A 12,003-nucleotide genomic window follows, 5' to 3' on the forward strand; every position below is an offset into this window, starting at 1 on the left:
TCACACTGTGGGAAGGGGACAGTTTACTTTTCTACTATTTTCCCTATCCCTAATTTATTTTAATGTTAGTCTTCCTCTTTAAACTATAAACTCCTTATAGACAGGATTCTTGTAGTGTACTTTCCCAAGTGCTTAGAATAGTGGTCTGCACACAGTAAGTGCTCTATAAACACCACTGATTGATTGATTGACTCTGCACAGTAAGCACTCAGTAAATGCCCCTGACTGTTAAATACTGTAAACTAATCACCAAGACCTTCATTACTGAGCATCTAGCCTTATGTAGCAAAGTATGGAAAACTGATTGTTTTGAAAAGTTCATAAAAATAGGGATTTGGGTTAGTGCTTTTCTCAATATCTCTATAGATTATTGTCCTTTTCACTTCTTTTTCTTTCTCTATCTCCCCTTCTGCCTATCCCTCTATTTCTGCCTCTTTAGCTCTCTACCTCTCTTTTATTCTCTTTTTCCTCTTTGCCTCTGCCTCCTTCCCTCTCTGTTTCTCCCTCCTTCTTACTATTCCTTCTCTCACTTCTCAATCTTTCTTCCCGAGGCCCCTCATCTTTCTTCTGAACATGTCCTCCTTTCTCCCTGAGTTTTTTCTGGACATCTATGGCAGAGAAACCAGCCTCTGTAGCCCTGTTCTCCATAGCTCATTGTGTTAACCCAGACCCTGTTTGACCTGGCAGTGAGTTGGGAGGGGAGGAGAGGGGTGTCCCCTGGGGGGTCTGGGCTACAGGATCCCGGGAAATGGCTCACAAGCTCCTGTATCATTTTTCAGCACTGAACGGATACACATTTGGAAGCCTCCCAGGCCTCACCATGTGTGCAGAAGACAGAGTGAAATGGTATCTCTTTGGCATGGGCAACGAGATCGACGTCCACGCGGCCTCTTTCCACGGGCAGGTGCTGGTCGATAGGTCCCACCGGGTCGATACGATCAACCTCTTCCCCGCCTCACTCGTCGATGCCCTCATGGTGGCCAAGAACCCGGGAAAGTGGCTGTTCGGTTGCCAGAACTTCAAACACATGAAAGGTGGGAGAGTCCATTTATTCTTTCAATCGTATTTATTGAGTGTTTACTGGTGCTTAGCACTGGGAGAGCACACTATAACATCAGACCTTCCCTGCCGACAACAAGCTCACAGTCTAGAGGGGGAGACGGACATTAATATAAATAGATAAATAAATTGCAGATATATACATATGTGCTGTGGGGAAAGGAGGGTGGGTGAATGAAGGAACAAGTATGAGTGGAACAGAAGGGAGTCGGAGAAAAGGAGAAGAGGGCTTGGTCAGGGAAGGCTTCCCAGAGAAGATATGCCTTTTAAGGCTATGAAGTCTGGGAGAGCAATTACCTGTCTGATTTGAGGAGGGAGGGTGTTTCAGAATGTAGCCGAGAAGTCGGGGGTGAGATAGTGGAGATGGAGGTACAGTGAGAGAGTTAGCACCAGAGGAACGAAGTGTGTGGGCTGGATTGTAGTAAGAGAGCAGCGAGGTGAGGTAGAAGGGGGCAAGGTGATTAAGTTCCCCCACCACTTAAAATCAATGGTGCCCACCATTGACCTTCAAGGGTGACCAGGAGAGGAAAAGGCTTGGGACTGTGAGATGGACTGTGGGAGGAGCTCAAGACTTGTGGTCTGTAGCAACACTCAGGATTGGTTGGCATCTTGGCTCCTTGGGGGTTGGGGTGGAGGTTAGCGCATAGCCTGGACTCATTAAACAGTCAACAACCCAGGCTTGGGCCTAGGAGAGCACACCCTGAGGCCAGGCAATCTTCAAAAGCCTTCGAGTCTTTCCGACGCTTAGCGACTCCATGGACGCACCCTCTTCGGAACTTCCCATCTTCTGCCATAAAGTCGTTCTTGTATGTGTATCCATAGTTTTCTTGGTAAAGCTATGGAAGTGGTTTACCATTGCCTTCTTCCACACAATGAAAACCTGAGTATCTGCCAGTGTCTTTGGTCAACGTGTTGTTCACGTGATCTGCCTTTGACTCTTTCCCATGCCCGCTGCTGCCCAGCACAGGTGAATCAACTTTGACGCTTTGTCTTAGACCTTTCTACTATGGGTAGCTCTAGATGGCAGAGTTCTTGAGATAGATAGAGTATTGAGATAGATATAAGTTAATCAAGTTGGACACAGTTCCTGCCCCAGATTGAGACTATGAGTCCCACATTGGACAGGAACTGTATCCAACCCAATATGCTGTATTCATCCTAGCACTTATTACAGTGCCTGGCACATAGTAAGCACTTAATCAATACTATTATTATTAATAATAATGTTGGTATTTGTTAAGCGCTTACTATGTGCAGAGCACTGTTCTAAGCACTGGGGTATACAAGGTAATCAGATTGTCCCACATGAGGCTCACAGTCTTAATCCCCATTTTACAGATGAGGTAACTGAGGCACAGAGAAGTTAAGTGACTTGCCCACAGTCACACAGCTGATTATTAAGTAGGCTCACAGTCTCTCCTCCACCAGATCTTTCCATGCCCCCTATTTTGTAGCGAATGCCATCTGTTCAAATCAGTATCAATGGGGTAATTAAACTGCTAAACCTGGAGATGGAATCCGACACAACTTTGAGGAGTCAGCAAGACTGGGGCAGAGGTGCTTTCAGCAGGGATTCTTCGGTCCCATCGTGCTGAGTTTAGTTCCAAAGCAAACCTCCTCTCCAGTAACCGCTTATTGGCAAGTATAAGCCTTTCTGAGATGATGATGCCATTTAATGACTTAGATCTGGTGAAGGAATGAGATTGCAGAGTGCCTTTGGTTCAGCAACACCTTCATTATTAATGACATTTTTTGAGCACTTTGAGCACTTTTGAGCACTAAACTCTACACTAAGAGTTTAGGAGAATACAATACAACCGAATTAATAGATATAATCCCTGCCCACGATGAGATTACAGTCTGAAGGGAGAGACAGAAATTAATGTGAATAAATCATATATTTTATAAATTTATAATACATAATTATACCTTATCAGAAATCCTGAGCCACCACTATCAGCCTCACTGTGGGAAATACTTTGTTCTTGCAGGTCTGATTGTATTTCCTTTTTTTTTTTTTAGTTTTGGCATTTGTTTTAGTGACAATTGGCAGTCCTGCAGTGTTGCTTATTCTAGTGAAAAGTGGAAATTCCATCAATGCCAACAACAAGGAAATGAAGGAATCTGAAGCTAATAGATGCATTTTCTGTTTCCCTAACATGTCCTGTTTTCCTCTTCGGTTTCTCAGCTGGTCTGCAGGGCTTTTTCCAAGTTCAAGATTGCGGAAAGACTTCAAATGATACAGTGGATGGGAAAAGCAATAAACATTACTACATTGCAGCTGAGGAAATTATTTGGAATTATGCTCCATCTGGTACAGACCATTTTACGGGGGAAAATTTAACAGCTCCTGGCAGGTAATTCACAATAAATTAGTAATCAGTTACAACCCAACCTGTACACTTTGCTCCTCTAATGCCAACCTACTCACTATACCTCAGTCTCATCTATCTCACCACCTCCCTTCTCTTCACATCTAACAGATGTTCATTCTCCCCACCTTCAAAGCCTTATTAAAAGCACATCTTCTCGAAGAGGCTTTCCCTTACTTAACTCTCATTTACTCTTCTCCCTCAGCATCACCCTTGCACTAAGATTTGCATGCTTTCTTTATTCACCTCCTCCCTCAGCCCCACTGCACTTATGTGCATATCCATGGTTTATTTATATTACTGTCTGCTTTCCCATTCTGGACTGTATGTTCACTCTGTTATATTCTATTCCCCAAGTGCTTAGTACAGTGCTCTGCACATAGTAAAAGCTCAATAAATAATGTCGACTGATTAATCTCTGGTTTTAACCTTAAACCAGCTCCCTTTCATCCCATCGCCAGTCAATGTATTGAATGCCAACAGAGCAGTTTGAATCTTACTGTTGGGTTGACACAACTGTGTGAATCACCAGCAAAGAGGACAGAGGCATTATCCCAACCTTAATTATAATGACCCTTCGCTGGCTCGAAAACTGTCAAGCCTCAATATCTTCTTAGAAGGGTGAAGAAATACCCAAGTTCTGAAAAAACTTGTGTTCTAAGTTTCAGATAATTTTCTATATTTCTCTCAGGGTCCTGTTCAATTTCTTATTTGTATTTTAAAAACTTGGGATCCAAAATTGTCCTGAGCCCTCCAACTCTGCTTGGCCAGTGCTAGAACATTTAGGCTGTTATCACACTTCTGACTGACTAAATAGAAAATATTGGTCACCCCTGGTCCCAACATCTTTATCATATCTCATGTCACTATGGGTTGTAAATCACCACATTTTGCACATTTTAGAACACTGGTGGGGAGAAACCCCCTAAGTAGCAATTAACTTCAAAATGCTTCTCCTATGAATATTGGACCTCTCTCGTGACTGTGATTATGACATGATTATTCTTTAAGCTTTTTAACTTATTCTATTCCAGTGAGTCTGAGACGTTTTTTGTTCAAGGCCCCACCAGAATTGGGGGATCTTATAAAAAGCTGGTTTTCCGGGAATATACAGATGGTTCCTTCACGAAACGCAAAGATAGGCTCCCTGAAGAAGAGCATCTTGGAATCTTAGGTGAGCTGGTGAACTAATCATAAACTAATTAGTTTAATCATAAACTAGTTTAATAATACACTTCCCTTATAGAAGTTCTATAAGGATGGTGATAATGCTAATAACAATAACAAAATACCTTGGCTGACCCAAGTCCGGATCCAGAGAGAATTCCATCTATAGTGGTATTTATTGAGCACTAACTCTGTGCAAAGCACTGTAGTAAACGCTTGGAGGAGTACAATAGAAGCTAGTAGATATGATGCTTCCCCTCAAGGATTTTACAATCCAGTGGAATTGATTCTGAAGTTTAAATCAGTCAAGCAATCAATGATATTTACTGAGTACTTACTGTGTGCAGAACACTGTACTAAACTCTTGGAAGATGATGAAACAACGGAGTTGGTAGATAAGTTCCCTCTCTAGAAGGAGCTTACACTTTAGAGGAAGAGCTTACAGTCTAGATGATCCTCACCAGATAAATGGGTTTTTGTGGAGTACAAAAGTCCTTTTTCCTCACTTGGATGTCCTTGCCATAATAATAAGAAGAAGAACAACAACAATAATTGTAATCATTGTACTTTAACTGCTTGCTATGCACTAAGTTCTGAGGAAATTACAAGATAATCAGTTTGGTCACAATACCTAATTTGCCCAGGGCTCACAAGGGAGAGAGAACTGATAATCTTAACCCCATTTTGCAAATGAAGAAGTAGCGTCCCCAGCAGGCCAATGGTAGACTCTGAAATATGGAAGCAGGCAAACAAAGGTTTGGAAGTTGAAAAAATAAATGGATTCTGATGATACTAGTCAAAGTATTAAAAAGAAATCTATACTAGATAAGTGAATACTTCTATACCTTGGTTAGTGCTCTTAATGGTTCCATGAAAATGGAGTTAGTTAAGCAAAACACTACTAGGCAAACTATGGTCCCTGATAAGAAATACTATAAATTAATGTGTTTGATTTATTTAAAACCAAATAATGCATTTCCAAGATCCAAAAAATTAACCAAAACACTAAAACTATATTTTTAAAGTGATAAAAATCATAGTAGAGATAATTGACCAACCAACAATGCTCCAATAATGAAAGGGTTTGAATTAGAAGTTTGTGGGTACTTACGTAAGTGTTTAATTTTCAAAGTGTTATCTTTCACATTTCAACACAAAGGCACCTTGTGCAAACAAACACTCATTCTCTATGCCAAACAGATTTTTCATAATCTAATTATTAGTCATTCTAGTTAAATCTGTCAAAATACTTCAAAGAGATGGGAAATGCTTAAACCGAGGTAAACTTGGCAATAATACCTCAAAATGAGCCAGCATTGGGAAGAATCCTGGCATTAAATTTCAATAGTGCTATCATGAAACAGTGCTTAAACAGGTGTTCTAAAAGGGATGGCTCTAAATAAGTAGACTATCTGTATGGCTATATATATAAAGACTAAGGATGGTTGACTGTATAGATAATAATAATAATTAGTGTATTTAAGCGCTTACTGTGTGTCAGGCACTTTGCTAAGCACTGGGGTGGATAAAAGCAACCCGAGTTGGACATAGTCCCTGTCCCATGTGGGGTTCACAGTCTCAATCCCCATTTTACAGGTGAGGGAACTGAGGCTCAGAGAAGTGAAGTGACTTGGCCAAGGTCACACAGCAGATAAGTGGTGGAGCTGAAATTAGAACCCATGACCTTCTGATTCCCCAGATCCTTGTTCTTTCCACTATGCCATAATATTAATAATAATAAAAATAATAATTGTGGCATTTTGTTAAGCACTTAGTATGTGCCAGGCACTGTACTAAGCACTGGGGTGGACACATGCAAATTGGGTTGGACACAGTCCCTGACCTACATGGGGCTCACAGTCTTAAGCTCCATTTTACAGATGAGGTAACTGAGGCCTAGAGAAGTGTAGTGACTTGCCCAAGGTCACACAGGAGACAAGTGGTGGAACTGGGATTAGAATCCAAGCCCTTCTGACTCCCAGGTCTGTGCACTATCCAGTAGGCCACGCTGCTTCTTGAGTTATGGGTGACTGTTGGGATAAGAGAGTCTGGAGAAGTGGGAATTTAATCAGGGAAAGCTACCTTGAGGACAAGGAATTTGGGGAGGATTTGAAGATGGGAGAATTGTGGCCTGGTATATTTGAAGGCGGAAGGAATTCTAATCGATCAATTAATCAATCAGTCGATGGTATTTATTGAGTGCTTACTTTGTGCAGAGCACCGTACAGAGTAAGTGCTTGGGAGAATATAGTATAACAAACTTGGTAGAAACATTTCCTGCTCACAATGAGTTTAATAATCTAGAGGAAGATCTTACAGGTAGGAAGAGGAATGTGAGCCAAGGTGTCAGAGGTGGAAGAGTCAAGAGTAAGGTACTTTAGTACAGTGCCTGGCACATAGTAAGCACTTAACAAATACCATAATAATAATTATTAAGAAACTTAGCTTGGGAGAAGAGAAAAACAAGAGGTGGAGAATAGTGGGTGAAGAGAGCTGGTAAGAGGAAGAGGGTGAGTAGAGAGACTTAAAAGTCCATGGTCAAGTGTTTCAACTTTTGCAAAAGGAAATGAGTTCTGATTGGTGCTCCAGGGGACAAAGTGATGGAAAGGAGGATTGACCCTGTGCTTGCCTGTAGGCCCTGTCATTAAGGTGGAAGTGGGAGACACCATCAAGGTGACTCTCCAGAACAAGGGGAACCACCCAGTCAGCATTCAGCCTACCGGCCTCCGGTTCACCAAGAGCAACGAGGGATCCTTCTACAAGCAGTTCTCTGAGGGTGAGTACAGCCCATGAGAAAAGTACCTTGGTTTTCCGGGACACGGACTGGTCAACTCATGTTGCATTTTACTGGAAGAGAAAGGGAAGGCCTCCTCTAAGGAAACACTCCAGCGTTTTGATTCAAGAGTCTTGAAACTGAATTAACTCACCCCTCCGAAAATCCAGATCAGGTAGTGTCCAGATTTTTTTTTCCCACTAGTATGGATGGACTGCTTAGTTCCACAAAATCAGGTAGGTTAGTTAAATCATTTTTACCCTCCCTAATGAATGACTTCTTGGGCAGCAGTCAGACGTGTCCTCAGAAAAGACATGATAGGAATAAGACCCATTAATGCCAATGGTCTGCTTCTTCGCTTCCAGGAACTACTCCTCCATCTTCTCCTTCCTCTCACGTGGTGCCCCGAGCAACATTTACTTACGAGTGGACTGTCCCAGAAGGGGTAGGCCCCATCTATTCTGATCCAAACTGTTTGACACGGATGTACTACTCTGGCGTGGACCCTGTCAGTGAAATATCTTCCGGGCTGATTGGCCCGCTCATAATATGCCGAAAAGGGAGCCTCCATGCCAATGGGAGGCAGGTAAGGCTGAGAGAAAACTCAGAGCATTCCTGTCACTGTCATCAAATTTCTTCTCCCTCTGAATGAACCACGGAATCCTTGGTACAGTACTAGGTGCTCAGTTCTGCTATAATGTGTGTTTTCACTCTGTGATTTAACTAGAACTGTGCCGGAGAGTTAGGTAATAATAATGATAATAATGTTGGTATTTGCTAAGCGCTTACTATATGTAGATCACTGTTCTAAGCACTGGGGTAGTTACAGGGTAATCAGGTTGTCCCACGTGAGGCTCACAGTTCATCCCCATTTTACAGATGAGGTAACTGAAGCACAGAGAAGTTAAGTGACTTGCCCACAGTCACACTGCTGACAAGTGGCAGAGCTGGGATTCGAACCCATGACCTCTGACTCCCAAGCCCGGGCTCTTTCCACCGAGTCATGCTACTAGGGACTGTTTCTCCCATGATGCAAGTCTGTTCTGGGCACAGTATGATGTATACTGGTTCATGTAAATTCTGAAGCAAGAGAAATGGTAGGGACATGGGTGTGTGGGTCAAAGTATAATAGTAATAATGATAATGTTGGTATTTGTTAAGGGCTTACTATGTGCAGAGCACTGTTCTAAGCACTGGGGGAGTTACAGGGTCATCAGGTTGTCCCACGTGAGGCTCACAGTTTTAATCCCCATTTTACAGATGAGGTAACTGAGGCTCAGAGAAGTGAAATGACTTGTCCAGAGTCACACAGCTGACAAGTGGCAGAGCTGGGATTCGAAACCATGACCTCTGACTCCCAAGCCCAGGCTCTTTCCACTGAGCCACGCTGCTTCTCTATTCTTATGTGATTTTACTGGCCAAGAATCCATCTCCCTTGTTAGGTCAGCACTGACTGTACAATCAATTGGTTGGCTCAGACTTGGGCATGGATTTAGGCAATGCAAACTGATCAACACTTGATAGATTACAAAAATGTTCTGAAGAGCAGTGATCCTATATTGCACAGATTCCCCCTTCTAACGAGCAATTAATCAAGAGATTGGGAACAAACCTTTCGACAAAATGTGTGAAGCCTGTTACCTTGTAACCTGGGCAAAATGGGAGACTTGTTGGCTTCTTTTGGAAGCCTTCCCCAGTTAGAGAACCAGGGTGGTCTAGTGTAAAGAACTCGGGCCTGGGAGTCAGAAGAACCTTGGTTCTAATCCTGGTTCCCCTGCTTGTCTGCTGTGTGAACTTGAGCAAGTCGCTTGACTTCTTTGTGCCTCAGTTACTTCATCTGTACAATGGGGATTAAGACTGAGCCTCACATGGGACATGGACTGGGTCCGACTTTATTAGCTCGTATCTACCCAAGCATTTAGTGAGCCTGCACAGTACAGGGACTGTGGCCAAACTGATTATCTTATATCTACCCCAGTTCTTAGTACAATGCCTGTCACGTAGTAAGTGCCTAACAAATATCATTTAAAAAATATTAATCCACAATACCCTAGTTGCTTCAACAGCCACCCTTAGATATTTCACTCTTCTCTTCAACATTTAGGTCAATCAGATCAATGGTATTTATTGAATGCTTACTGTGTGTAGAACACTGTACTAAATGCTTAGGAGAGTACAGTTCAATAAAGTTGGTAGACAGATTCCCTGACCGCCAAGAGTTTAACAGTTTAGCGAGGGAAACAGACATTAAAATAAATTATGGCCATGTATATAAGTGCTGTGAAGCTGAGGAAGGGGTGAATATCAAGTACATAAGTATGCATATGTATATAATACTATGTGTCAAGCACTCCTTCTTTGAGGGGGTGGAACTTTTATGCTATTTTAAGTCATTACATTGTGTGGAACACTGTTCTAAGTTCTGGGGTAGATAGAAGTTATTCATGTTGGACACAGTTCTTATCCTGTGTGGAGTTCACAGTCTAAGTAGAAGGGAGAACAGGTATAGAATCCCCATTTTACGGTTGAGGAAACTGAGGCCCAGAAAAGTGAAGGGTCTTGCCCAAGTTCGCACAGCAGGCAAGTGGAAGAGCCAGGATTAGAACCCAGGTCCTCTGACTCCCAGGCCCGAGCTCTTTCCACTAGGCCGCACTGCTTCCCAGCAATATGAATATTTAATTATTCTATCAGTTATTTCATCCTGACTTCTTTGTATTGCTCCCTGTTATGTCCTTATTCTCTATTCTGCTTCTGTTATTTACAAATGATTCATGTCTGCGTCTCCCCCATTGGATCGTAAGCTCCTTGAGGGCCGGGAAAGAGTACCCTGCTTTTGTTGATCTCTCCCAAGATTTTAGTGCGGTGCTTTGCCCTCAGCAGGCACTCATTAAATATCACTGACTGATCGGCTCTTTGATTGCAATAAAGGCTCCAATCAGATCAGATCAATTACCAGTGCAAGTTAGAGGTCATCCAAGGGTACAATGGAATCTTCTAATTTTATTCCATACATCCACTCTTCTGGCAAGGTTCATTGCCTTCAATTCCAAATGATCTACTTGGCTTGTAATTATTTAATCACCTTAATTAACTGAAGAAATAATCTCTCCTTCAGGATCCCCTCTTACATCAAGGTGGTAGTTGTATGTATTTATTTATATGGCATTTGTTAAGTGCTCACTATGTGCCAGGCACTGTACTAAACCCTGGGGTAGGCTCAAGATAACCAGGTCGAGCACACTCCTTGTCCCACATAGGCATCACAGTCTTCATCTCCATTTTATAGATGAGGTAACTGAGGCACAGAGAAGTTAAATGACTTGCCCAAGGTGCTGGTGTTGGCATTAGAACCCAGGTCCTCTGTCTCCCAGATCTGGGCTTTTTCCACTAGGCTATACTGCGGCTCATTTATTTATTTATTTATTGAGCACTTGCGTGCGGAATACTGTACTAAGTACTGGGAGAAAATATGCAGGAGGGAATTAGACATTGTCCTTGCCCCTCGGGGGGCTTACAATCAATCAAAAAGAGATTCACAATCTAAAATGGTGTTTTGTCTTCACAATCTGATTAAATCAACCAAATCAGGAGGGCTTCTTCTGAAACTGGTGATCTTATCTTTCCGGATTACTCATCTCTCATCGCTATTCTTTACTGTTGACTTTAAAGCATCAACCAACTTGCCCCATCCTACCTCTCCTCACTAATCTCCTACTGCAGCCCAGCTCACCCATTCCATTCCAGCTTATCACTGTGCCCGGATCACATCTGTCTCATCACCAACCCCTTCCCCACATCCTCCCCACAGCCTGGAACTGTTTCCCACTCCACATATGCCATACCACCACTGTCTCCACCTTAGGTCACGTCTCCTTCAAGAGGTCTTCCCCGATTAAGCCCTCTTTTCTCCGGCTCCCTCTCCCTCTGTGTCATCTATGCTCTTGCATATGTCACCTTTGGACATTTGACCCCCAACCCCACAACACTGTGGATAGAGCATGGGCCTGGGAAGGTCATGAGTCATAATCCCAGCTCTGCCACTTGTCTGCTGTGTGACCTTGGGCAAGTCACTTCACTTCTCTGGGCCTCAGTTCCCTCTTTCGTAAAGTGGAGACTGAGACTGTGAGCCCTACATCTGTTGCTGATCTGTACATTCCAAGCGCTTAGTACAGTGCTCTGCACATAGTAAGCGCTCAATAAATACTATTGAATGAATACATGGGACAGGGACTGTGTCCAACCCAATTTGCTTGTGCTTAGTTTAATGCCTTCCACATAGTAAGTGCTTAACAAATTCCAATAATTATGTACATTCTTTAAATTATATATTATAAATTATTTATTCATATTAATGTCTGTCCTCCCCACCTAGGCTGAAAGCTCATTATGGGCAAGGAACGTATCTGCTAATTCTGTGGTATTATACTCTCTCAAAAGCTGAGCACAGTTTTCTGCATATAGTAGATGTTCAATAAATGCCACTGATTGGTTGCTAAAACCAGGACAGTATTCTGTGCCTGGGCAAAAGGAGTCACACTTCATTCAAGAGTATTTACTGAGCGCTTAGTATGTGCAGAGCACTGTACTAAGAGCTTGGAATGTATAATTCGGCAACAGATAGAGACAATCCCT

At 42.6% G+C, this 12,003-nt stretch overlaps 1 protein-coding gene across 2 annotated transcripts in view; it reads left to right on the forward strand.

Annotated features, from left to right (window-relative positions):
- The window catches only part of LOC107547261 (ceruloplasmin), a 71,421-nt gene that overhangs the window by 23,658 nt on the left and 35,760 nt on the right, over nucleotides 1-12,003 (forward strand). For both annotated transcript variants that reach the window (XM_029072447.2, XM_029072454.2), the window contains exons 5-9: nucleotides 780-1,034; nucleotides 3,248-3,416; nucleotides 4,466-4,605; nucleotides 7,234-7,374; nucleotides 7,737-7,957. In XM_029072447.2, coding sequence (XP_028928280.1) covers nucleotides 780-1,034; nucleotides 3,248-3,416; nucleotides 4,466-4,605; nucleotides 7,234-7,374; nucleotides 7,737-7,957 — 926 coding nt within the window. The remainder of the gene's footprint in view (nucleotides 1-779; nucleotides 1,035-3,247; nucleotides 3,417-4,465; nucleotides 4,606-7,233; nucleotides 7,375-7,736; nucleotides 7,958-12,003) is intronic.

This window comes from Ornithorhynchus anatinus, chromosome 1, assembly GCF_004115215.2.
Source record: "Ornithorhynchus anatinus isolate Pmale09 chromosome 1, mOrnAna1.pri.v4, whole genome shotgun sequence".
Classification (NCBI taxonomy): Eukaryota; Metazoa; Chordata; class Mammalia; order Monotremata; family Ornithorhynchidae; genus Ornithorhynchus; species Ornithorhynchus anatinus.